Below are 12016 nucleotides of genomic sequence, written 5' to 3'. Positions count from 1 at the left end.
TATGTGTAAGAACGACCCATGTTCTGAATTATGTCGCTGTACGTTTAAAAAGTGCTGAACAAATAGTTATATTGACTAACTCGTCTCTCGCTCATTAATGTCAGAATCGAAATTACGGATTGCCTCTTATCCCGCTTGTCGTCCCCTTATACCATAGCTTGTACATCTCAATTGTCATTAGAAACCACATGAAGCAAGTCAGCCATATCAGCTATGTTTTTTAAAGGCAGTAAATGAGGCTGAATGAACTGTAGCAGTGATAAGGTGTTGGGACTCTGCTTTTGGGACTCTGCTGTTGGGACAGCTTTATGTAGGCCCTAACAGTTTGTGGGCACCGTTTGTCACCGTTATAGTGCAACTGGTGTTATTGTTTAGTGTTGTGTTATGGCTTTGCTGGCATCCATCCCACATTTTTTGGTTTGCCCCACGACAATTTACACGCTAAAATCTCCACTGATGGCAAGACCTGTAAATGGTTGCCTAGCAATGATCAACAACCAATTTAACAGAGTTTACATAATTTTGAAAATAATAATGCACAAATATTGCACAATCCAGATGTGGAATGCTCTTAGAAACTTAAAAACTCACAGCTGTAATCGCTGCCAAAGGTGCTTCTACAAATTATTGACTCAGGGGTGTGAATACTTATGTCAATTAGATATTTCTGTATTTCATTCACAATAAATGTGCAAACATTTCTAAAACATGTTTTCACTTTTTCATTTCGAACTCAGGCTATAACACTACAAAATATGGAACAAGTCAAGTGGTATGAATACTTTCTGCTGGCACTCTACCTGTAAATTGTTGCGGAACAAAGTTACTGATTTAGAACCAACACTCTTCCACAAGTAAACGGCGCTCATTGTGTGCATATACATCATTTCAACGTCTAGTTTTGATTTACATTATGAAGTTAAAAGTTTGGTCAAAAAATGACCTTGTGCAAATCCAAATACGTTTTCCACCCACATCAACGTCATCACATAGTATTTTTGTTGTTGAAATTACATGGAAACAACGTTGATTCAACCATTCTTTCCCCCAGTGGGTAGGCTACTCTCTTTCTTCTGATATCTCTCTCTCGCTTTCTCTCTCAAAAGGATAACACACGCACACACACACACACACACACACACACACAGTGAGTATGGACCCACATACTCCATAACTTCGACTCATAAAACGCTCTTGCTCTGTAAAATGTAAAATAATTCCACATCATCTGCATTTATATCGTCACTCACCGCCGCGGCTTTGTACCTGTTGCTGGCTCTCCACTCCGGTACTGGCAGAGAATGAATGCAGAGCAAGAGGTGCAACGCAAAGATGCTACAGAAAAACCAAAGAGACGGCATCATCTTTTGATTCGGAGCGGACTCGCAGTTTGACCGCGCTTGAGCACACCTTGGGTATAGAGAGGGCGGAGGATGTGAGCGGGATGAAGTGGAGTCAGTGAATGACGGAGATGTGTCTCATAGGGGGATTTTATACTCGCTTATTTCTTTGTTCTCTTTCTTCAAATTACACTTTTTATGGGCCTCAGTGGCAAGCCAAGTACACAGGCGCTCACGTGATTTAACCCGTTTCCCGCTGCATCAATGCTCATGTGCAAGAAGCCTTGCCTTGTAAATCCCTTTCAGAACTCTGACCTGAAAGATCCTAGTGTTAGGGTATAGGCATAAACTAGGGGTATAGGCATAAACTCAGCTAATGTGGTCTTTAGGCGCAGAGTAAATCATTAGGGGTTGATAGGTTGGTCACATATGTAATTCATAACATGTTTATTCATCTTCATTTATAGGCAACTTTGATTGAGATTTGTTTTAATAACTCAAGATGGTTACATGCAAAGTGACCTTTTTCTATTTTTGTGGTAGTGTAACAGTATAACTTTAGACCGTCCCCTCGCCCACATCCGTTACAGTAGCCTATTAAGTATTTTGTAACAAGATTCATGTTGATGCAGACTATCTTTGCCCAACCATGGGTGCAGGTATTGACACTTTTCAGGAAACTTTAGTGGAACTGGAAACATTAGTGAATGGTTCAATAAGGGTTATGGATAAGAGCGTCTGCTAAATGACTTAAATGTAAATGTTATCCACAGATCTGCCCAGAGGTCAGATCTACCCTTGAACAAAATGTACCCCCACAAAACACTAAATAGCATTCCACTGAACCATCCACCAAGATTTCCACCAAGGTATTGTGGCATTGAGGTAAGGTAGAGGTAGGTAAGGTAGAGGTAGCTTGTAAAGGTAATAATAATAATAATAATAATATATGCCATTTAGCAGACGCTTTTATCCAAAGCGACTTACAGTCATGTGTGCATACATTCTACGTATGGGTGGTCCCGGGAATCGAACCCACTACCCTGGCGTTACAAGCGCCATGCTCTACCAACTGAGCTACAGAAGGACCAGCTTGTAGACCTTTACAAGCTGAAATAACAAACGGACAGAGAGGGAAATACAGTTAATGCCAACAGGTGTTTTAATGTTACACTGTAAAGGGGAGGTGCACAAAGCAACAAACCCAGCCTGAACTAGCTAGCCATAAATCACAGTACAGCGGGAGGTATCTCCCCAGAGAGATAATCACAAGAGAGAGATAGTTATATCCCCACAAACCTATTTTGAACCCCCCCCCCCTTCTATTACCATGACAACCCCATAAACAATTTTGATGACTGATGCTGCCAGCTTGCACACCCTACCCGCTGAGGGTCACTACCGTTTCATGAAACGTTTCTATAACATTTTTAAAGGTACCAGCATCAAGTTTTTCAGTGACAGTCAGACTTATGTCAATCCAATCTGCCCCATTATACTATGAGGTTTAGCGTTACAATCGAGAATTTGGTATTAACCCCCTATAAATCAAATTATATAAATGTCCCTCTTCAGAACCCCAGCCAAATCACTAATCAAACGCTGTTTCTTTGTATATCATTTTAACAAAGGATCTTGTGTAATTATGCAGCATGCGTCTGGATGCAGACTTAAAGTGGAGGGGGTGAGGGGGACCAAATTTACAACTCGCTGCAAGCCAAGATACAAACTTCTAATTGATCTCATATTGCTCTTGGCAGTGGGTATCACTAAACTGTTCACGACGATGTTCAATACCCAATAGAATCCTTGTGCTGAGAGGATATCTTTACTGGAAACAAAGGCTAATTGAAACTGAACCGTATTGTAACTGCCACATTCCCTCCGTGCTGTAAGAAAGAGGCTAAATACAGTCCTCCTAACGTCCCCAGGGGCCCAAGCCCTGTCCAATGGAGGTGAGCTAGCAAGCAAAACCCCTGGGGAACAATAAGACTACAAAAAGACTACACATTGTTTACAATGTTCTTCTGCTCATGTCAAGACTAGGTCAGCTGTGTCCTCTTCTTCTCTTGGTCTTGTATGGACTCCAGCTTGCCAAGGGTCTTTAGTGATTAACCCTAACCCCCCCACCTCCCTCTCTGTCTGGCTGGTGAACCCTGACCACAGACCAGTCACACCACAAACCAGACATGGGCCTCCCCGTCGAGCTCATCAATCAATCTCCCCCTGTGATTGTATGAACTTGAGATGTCCGCTAATGGAGAAGGCAACTCTTTTCTTCTCTAACAAACAGGCCACTGGGTTAAGAGTTTGTTACCTGGTCTTTATGGTTCGAGGCCGGTTCAGTTATTAGCAGCAATCCGTCATGTCCCTAAGGAGGCTGAAGAAATTTGGCTTGGCCGCTGAGAGGCTCACAAACATCTTTAGATGCACCATTGAGAGCATCCTGTGGGGCTGTATCACCGCCTGGTACGGCAATTGCACCGTGCGCACAGCTCTCCAGAGGGTGGCTTGGTCAGCCCAGCACAGTTCCTGACCTGATTTTTTAAATGCATTTTATTTATTTAACCTTTATTTAACTAGGCAAGTCAGTTAAGAATAAACTCTTATTTACAATGACGGCCTACCCAAGCCAAACCCAGATGACACTGGGCCAATTGCGCGCCACCCTATAGTACTCCCAGTCACAGCCGAATGTGATGCAGCCTGGATTCAAACCAGGTACTGTAGTGACGCCTCTTGCACTGAGATGCAGTGCCTTAGACAGGCTGCGCCACTCAGGAGCCCACAGGAATCTACAGCACCCGGTGTCACAGGAAGGCCAAGAAGATCATCAAGGACCTCAGCCACCCGAGCCACAGCCTGTTCACCCCGCTGCCATCTAGAAGGTGGAGACAGTACAGGTGCATCAAAGCTGGGGGGTGGGACACTTGTGGGGGTCGTAGATCAAAACGGAGAACACCATTGTGTTCGTGAGAATCTCCCCTTTCTACAGTGGGGTCATATTAGTTTGTTCGGACACTACAGACCAATTTTCAGGATGTCTCATGGTCTGACTAACACAGCTATAGCTCTGCCACCTTTCACCACAGATGAGGAAGTGCGACATAGGCTGATGTGGTGGATTGAGACGATATCTCAGATATCTCTAACTTAAACTGACGGATGTTGATGGGGATTTGTTTATTATGTTTTTTAGATTGACACACCGGTGCATCACTCAACTTTTTTTTTAAACAGTCACCACTATCCGGCCTCCAGTACCCTGCCCTGAACATTAGTCACTGTTACTACCCGGCTACCACCCGGTACTCTACCCTGCACTTTAGAAACTGCTGCCCTATGTACATAGTCATTGAACACTGGTCACTTTAACCATGTTTACATACTGTTTCAACCATTTCATATGTATATACTGTATTCTAGTCAAGGCTCATTCTGTATAACTACTGCTGTACACACCTTTTCTATATATGATACTGTCCATAATGTCTATACACACCATCATATACTCCGGACTCTGACATTGCTTTCTTTCTTTCTTTCTTTCTTTCTTTCTTTCTTTCTTTCTTTCTTTCTTGCTTCCTTGCTTCCTTGCTTGCTTTCTTTTTAAAATGTATTATGTGTGTATTGTGTTTTTATTTGTATTTATTTTGGATTGCTAGGTATTAATTACTGCACTGTTGGAGCTACAAACAAAGCATTTCGCTGCACCTGCGATAACATCTGCAAATCTGTGTACTCGACCAATAAACTATGATTTGATTTGTTAAAACCTTGAAGTGGATCCACACTTCAGAGTGGTGTGGCAACAAGGGGGCTAAAGGCTAGAAGGGCGGTATAGTGAACCTTGTTCAGAAGAATAGGTTATTGTGCTCCTCCTTGTCTGTGTCTCCCCAGAAGCCTTTTCCTTCCACCATCACCTCACTACTGATATGTTATCATTGCAAGCCAGCACCACCTCTTGGTTGCAGAGTAAATGCAACTGATGGTCCAGTGGCAACTCAGACGAGTCTGTCCTCTTAAATCCCCCCTCACCCCTCTGGAAATGGAGGCCCTAGTAACTGAGACCCAGTTGAAATCGCACCCCTGAGTCACCCTGGCCTGTGGTTAATGAATGGTTTTCTTGCTCTTTATTGTCAGGTGCAGATTTGGGTTAATCAGCCAAGCCAGTTTGTCATTCTTAACCCCCCCCACACACAACTCTCTCCCCTGACACCAATCCCCTGGATCGGGCTGCTGGACCTGGGAAGGTATTGGGGCTGCTAGCCACAATAAAGCCAGACGGACAGGCAAGTTGCCCCACAACACCCCTCACCCATAAGGACCCACTTATGGTCAATTATGGGCCCAAATGGATGGTAGAGAAAAGAGGCATGCTGTCCGGCTTAATCGCTGGCAGATTTTCCTAAAAAGACATACATCCTTTTTTTTTTCAGAGAACAACACTAATGTTGAGTCATCTCAAATTACCGGTTGACTCGATAACCAGTTTAAAAGGAGAAAAAACAAAAGTGTTTTATATTTTCTTGGGGAACCAGGTGTGTGTCCAGCAGGGGTGGAGGGGGTTGGTAAATACCAGACCCGCAAACTCTTTGGATGTTTGGATAGGTAACCTCACAGTAGATTGTGGTAAGTTTGGTTCAAGGTTCCTCTTCCTCTGTCAGAACTGTGTAAAAGCCATCAATCCACCATAAAACCTTTAGTTGGGAGTTTGTTTTGTTTTGTCCCATGGAAACATTAACTACGAAAAGGCTCAGTTCATCCTCTTAAAATAAGCCTTAAAGAGAGCAGAATAGGAAATCCATCCTCCTTTGACTGATGCAGTTGCAAAGTTCAAGCAAAGCCATAGATAAATAGTGAGGTCATTGTAGTTCCATCAAAAATCACCATGATACAGAATCATATTGTTATATACATAAGATTCCGTGCTCCGTCATGCTGCTCAACTGCCATCTACTAATTTTTAAATCAATTGTGTGATTCACCCGCACCTGGCTTTGGCTGCGCTTGACTCAAATAATAGCCAGCCGGTCATTAGTGCAATGTTCAAGCACCGATTAAGCCCAATCAAGACCTCACAAAGCAATGCCTCGTCCGAGATAGTTCAACAGTGAAGAACAGGCTAACGAGTTAGAATGGGGGGGCAACCAGGTCAAGGTGGCTAGTGGACCGACCTCAATGGCCTTTCTATAGTCGTCAGACATCCATAAACTTCCTCCAGCGGGCTTGGTGTTGTTCATCAGAGGATCTTAAAGCTGACCACATGTTAATCACACCTCTCCAAGCCAGCCCTATGTCCACTTCAGTGTTCATTGATCATCAACAGTGGATTGGACATCCACCTTCACACCTGGATGTCATTTTACTGCCAATTAACTGTGTTTGTGTTTCCCAAAGAGGATTGGCAAAACAAAGACAGCACCAAAAGGTTCCCAAAAGATGTAAAGGTTTCCTATTCATGTCATATCATTGAATCTCATTTGGCGTGATATTGCAAAATAGACCTGTATTATCGCTGATACAGATGTTCCTATTGTCTTCCTCCTGCTGTAGCTATCTTGTTGCACCACACACAGACACACACACACACCAGATCACATAGGTAGGTAGGTAAAGAGTCTGTAGGGACGGGTTTCCCCTGAACGTCTCAATCGTGACAAACAGTGAAAAACTATTAATAGCTGCCATCCAGTTCCAAAGCCACAGTTTACTGCGATAATGGTCCCCCACAGACAGGCTGTGGATGACGTTTCCTAATGCCTGGGTTAAGTTACAAGGTCATAAAACCAAAGGTTGCCTTCTGAAGGGTTTCTTCAGCCCAGCTTCATGAATACGGGTGATGGTGTTGGTTGAAAAATGGTTTCAAACAGAGCACATATTGTTATAATTTAAATATGTGGTTATTATTACAGTAATAATCCTTTGGATGAGAGTATACTTGATGAGTGGTTTTCTGAAATGTAAACCAACTGACTTTTCAGTTTTCAGTTATCTGAGAGTTATTTTCATTCAGATCATGCAAGTAATAAAATCAATCAATCAAATGTATTTATGAAGCCATTTTTACATCAGCAGATGCCACAAAGTGCTATACAGAAACCCAGCCTAAAACCCCAAATAGCAAGCAATGCAGATGTAGAAGCACAGGGGCTAGGAAAAACTCCCTAGAAAGGCAGGAACGTAGGAAGAAACCTAGAGAGGAACCAGGCTTTGAGGGGTGGCCAGTCCTCTTCTGGTTGTGCTGGGTAGAGAGGAACCAGGCTCTGAGGGGTGGCCAGTCCTCTTCTGGCTGTGCTGGGTGGAGATTATAAGAGTACATGGCCATTTAAGGCCAGATTGTTAGTCAAGATGTTCAAACGTTCATAGATCACCAGCAGGGTCAAATAATAATCACAGAGTGGTTGTAGGGGGTGCAACAGGTCAGTACCTCAGGAGTAAATGTCAGTTGGCTTTTCATAGCCGAGCATTCAGAGGTCGAGACAGCAGTTGCGGTAGAGAGGAGGAGAAGGTAGAAAACAGCAGGCCTGGGACAAGGTAGCACGTCCGGCTAACAGGTCAGGGTTCCCTAGAGCAGCAACACAACCAGGTGGACTGGGGATAGCCAGGAGTCATTATGCCAGGTAGTCCTGAGGGAGAGACAAAGAATTAGAGGGAGCATACTTAAATTCACACAGGACACCTGTGTGAATTCCCTTTGTGCAGGTAAACATAGTTGTAATTCTACCTACACAATTACAGAGAGACAGAGAAAGGAAGAGAGGAGGGGAAACAACTGTTAGAACGATAGTGGGACCAATTGCACCAAATCCAATAAGACATGAGGCTTTTGCTTTTAAAATTATTGATCTGATACCCAAAGATGAGGATTTGAGAGTCTTTTCCATCCGGTCTCTTTTGGACATATTTCTGTTGGGCTATCCCAGAGGGAATGTTCAGAAAAAGTGCCAATGCATGTAATAGCAGTTCAAGTGATTCACAAATGTCATATCCTACAGACACATAAAAGCTTATAAATCGGTCTCATGGCGCTGTGGAATCCATTTTGTTTTACACAGTTGAAGTGAGACAAGTATGGTATAATTCCCATACCCTATCTTAGAAACAACTTTGTTTTAAATTTGTTATTATGTTGCACTGTTTATTCAACATTTATTAGTCTCTGGAATAAAATAAATTTTTCAAGAGACCTATTGATTACTATGGATTCATGTGGTACACTTGTAAATTGCACCTGTGATCTTAGACGTTACCCTCAAGTTTATCTATTCAGTGTTAACTGTCATCAAATGAGACCTTTCATGAACTGACTTTAGTGGCTATGAGTCAAATATGGTATTTCAGACACTTTACAACTAACCTGCAAATCTCTGTTTGTAATGGGTCTCGGGTCTAATGCCACAGCTTGCCATCTACATTTGATTCATTTGAAGCTTTATGTATTTCATTGGGGTCAATATTCTCAAATTAAGTCATAAAAAACTGAGATAATGGAGGCAAGGGTATGATAAAGTAATTATGTTTCAGACAGTCTTCAAAGACATGAATTTCCCTTATTCAACACTTTCTGGTCCTTTTCCCTTATACTGTCTTAATTCAGAGTAGCACCTTTAAACTATTTATCAACCTTGATTCAACCTTTATCCAAGGGAAGCCTATGTGTCATATCAACTTTGGTGCAGCAATACGGGATTCAGTTACAGAAGAGACTGTTTATCTGAAGGGGTTTGGTGGGTCATACGGGCCTCGGAGCCTGTTGCTTGACATGGGGATTAGCCTAGGTTGGTGGAATTCTATTATTTTATCTGAAGATTGAGCCTGTAACTGTCTGCCAAAGAAATGAGCAGAAAACACAAACATAAGACTTTGCAAAGAAATAACTTCAGACCTATAAATTGTTCCTGTTCTGAAGTCATTATAAATGGAGGTAAACAGGTCAAGAGAAAAGGTGGAGTTTTACAATGAAAACTGCTGGAGGACATTGGGCAAAATGCTACCAAAACAGCTACCCGATGCCGTCATTTCACATAAAGCTTTTTAATCCATCAGGAGCCTGTGAAGAAATAACAAGGCTGTAACTTCCACATCCAACCGGGAGCAAGAACCTCTAGGTTATTGTGTTAATGTGATGCTGCTTATAAAACGTCAACAAAGGACCCATGCATTCTTCCCATTCTTTTGTTGGTGTTTCTGTTTTGCAGTAAGTGTGTGTGTGTGTCCACCAGGTATCCACCCATAAGTGTTGTACTTTGCACAGGAGGTTGGTGGCACCTTAATTGGGGAGGATGGGCTCATGGTAATGGCTGGAGCGGAATCAGTGGAATGGTATCAAATACATTAAAAAAACACATGGTTTCCATTTACTCCGTTCCAGATATTATTATGAGCCGTCCTCCCCTCAGCAGCCTCCACTGTCGCTTTGAGATGAGTAGGGAGAGGTTTTCCACTACCATTAAGCCAAATCAGGACACCTTTCATTGAGGTGTTGCTTTGAGAGTGAGTTTGTTCTCGCTGCCTTGCACAGAGCCAGTGTCTTTTTTCTTTGTGTCAATGTCAGCCCTTTTTAATGACATGGGGTCTCCATGCTCTCTCAAATTCAAGCCAGACCATAAGAGAGTGGTCCCGCCACAGACGCCGCTCCAACCAGCCCCCAGAGGCTCAGTAAAACAGGGAATGGGCTCCAACATGAAAGTTCGCCCCTGAGGATCTAATCACCCCCCTGGCCCCACTCCCCTTCCCCAGTCAGCCTGTGTGCCGCTGACCACAAGAAAGGACCTGGGGGCTGAGACGAGGGGAGGGGATGTGGGGCCTGGGTACAGATTGGGGGTGCAGCTGGCTCGCTCAGCTGGAGAGGTAGCGGTCCATGGCAAAAAATAGGATTGTGAATTTGGCATGATTATTTTATTGCACTGTGATCATGAAAAGATGTTACCCAGGCAAGCAGCCCCAGTGGCACATATAGTACAGTACACATACTTTTCCAGGAGGGATGTCACAGTATGGCCTTAAGCACCTTCTTGTTGTTTAGTGCTTCAGTGAGTACAATGCCGTTCCTGTCCACCAAGGAGGGAGTGAGGAATACAATATGCTTAGTGAAGTCTTTTATGGTCCACTGAAGCTCTTCAATCACGTGCTGTAGTAGGCTAACTGTTGTCTTCATCTCTCAATGTTTTGGTATTTCCCCATTTGCCCTTCAGGAGGGAATCTTTGAGGTTTACTCATATGGAGAGTCAACACATCAAAAGTCCCTCAGTTATTTATAACCAGAATTGCTCTCTCTCTTTTGTACCAGGTGGTCTCATGGCCAGGAGTTGGTCACCACCGGCTGGTCTAACTGAAAGAGATGGCTTATGGGCCTTTTGACTATTTTATTAGCCTGTAAGCCTTTGTGAGTCATTCTCTGTGGGGAGGCACTGGTCATGTGAAGGGAATGGGATTATTCTCTAATGATAACATATCACTTGTGAAACTCAGCACCTGTGATATAGTTGCTGGTTTAAGCAAACTTATCAACATCAGCATTTGATATCGCACACAAGGGGATGTTTTTGGTCACACTCCATATAGCACCACTGGGTCTTGGTTCAACACACTTGTGATCTTTGCGTTTGGTTAAAGCTACAGTCTGGGATTTGCGATGTATACCAAAACAAGTGCGATGTGGGGACTCCAGTTTGTTGTTTTTCTAATAGCCCAGCTGCAAGTCATTGAGATGAGTAAGCACATCTACCTGATAAGAGATGTAACAGTCTCACATAAATGCTCTGGATCACCAATCCCATCCCAAACCTCAGAAAACTAAATGTGGGTGAATCATACTAATTTCCTCCTCGATTAAACACCCCAAGCAATGCCACACACTGAGAAGAAATACACTAGTCCATTTATAGGCTACATAACCACAGAGTAACTTTGGACACTCATTCTAAATAAAGACCTTGTGCTGTGTACAGATGTAGGATCTTAATTTGATCACCCTATTGCAGGAGAACATTCTTGTAATGCAGGAAATGTAGAATGTCTGGTATATTTGAGGTTTAAAAAGGCCTCTGAAGTTTCTAATTTCTACTTTGACATTTCAGACTTAATTTTCCCTTACGAGAAAAGGTATCAACCCCTACAAATAATCCACATAATAATTCAAATGTTCTGATCCTGATGCATTATTTTCTTGCTGTAGCAAATTGGCACAAATGAAGATCCTATATCTGTACAGTATGAGATTTAGGATGCGTACCAAAACAAGTGCATGGTGGGGACCCCATTTAGTTGTTTTTCGATTCACAGACTGTAGCTTTAATGCTGTAGCCCAGCTGCAGGTCATTGAGATGAGTAAGCATGTCTACCTGATAAGAGATGTAACAGCCTCAAATAAATTCCCTGAATCACCAATCCCATTAGCATTGCAAAGCCGACTGATCCCGTGAGCTTACATTAAATGCTGCACGGATATATCTGTGCTGCTAGTTCTAAATTAATGCATAAATAGACAGGCCATGTCTTCAGCCCTTGTTTTCACAGACCTTGTGCTGTGTATTGACTTGTAATTTAAGAAAAGTGCCTTGTTTACTATCAGTATCAATATTACATCTCTAAGAGCCTTGGGGGTATTGTGTATAACTGTAGTGGTGCTCCTCATCAAAATCACAAACAGGACACAAGTGGCAAATTAATAG

General features: G+C 42.8%; 1 protein-coding gene across 1 annotated transcript in view; it reads right to left on the bottom strand.

Annotated features, from left to right (window-relative positions):
* Positions 1-1512, bottom strand: part of mmp11b (matrix metallopeptidase 11b) — a 36558-nt gene extending 35046 nt beyond the window's left edge. Inside the window, exon 1 of the mRNA XM_035775560.2 lies at positions 1251-1512. Coding sequence (XP_035631453.1) covers positions 1251-1364 — 114 coding nt within the window. The 5' untranslated portion in view covers positions 1365-1512. The remainder of the gene's footprint in view (positions 1-1250) is intronic.
* Between the last annotated feature and the right edge of the window lie 10504 nt (positions 1513-12016).

The sequence above is a fragment of the Oncorhynchus keta genome, chromosome 9, assembly GCF_023373465.1.
Source record: "Oncorhynchus keta strain PuntledgeMale-10-30-2019 chromosome 9, Oket_V2, whole genome shotgun sequence".
NCBI classification, from domain to species: Eukaryota; Metazoa; Chordata; class Actinopteri; order Salmoniformes; family Salmonidae; genus Oncorhynchus; species Oncorhynchus keta.
Note: the sequence above shows the minus strand (reverse complement) of the source record. Positions and strands in the feature narration are given on the sequence as shown.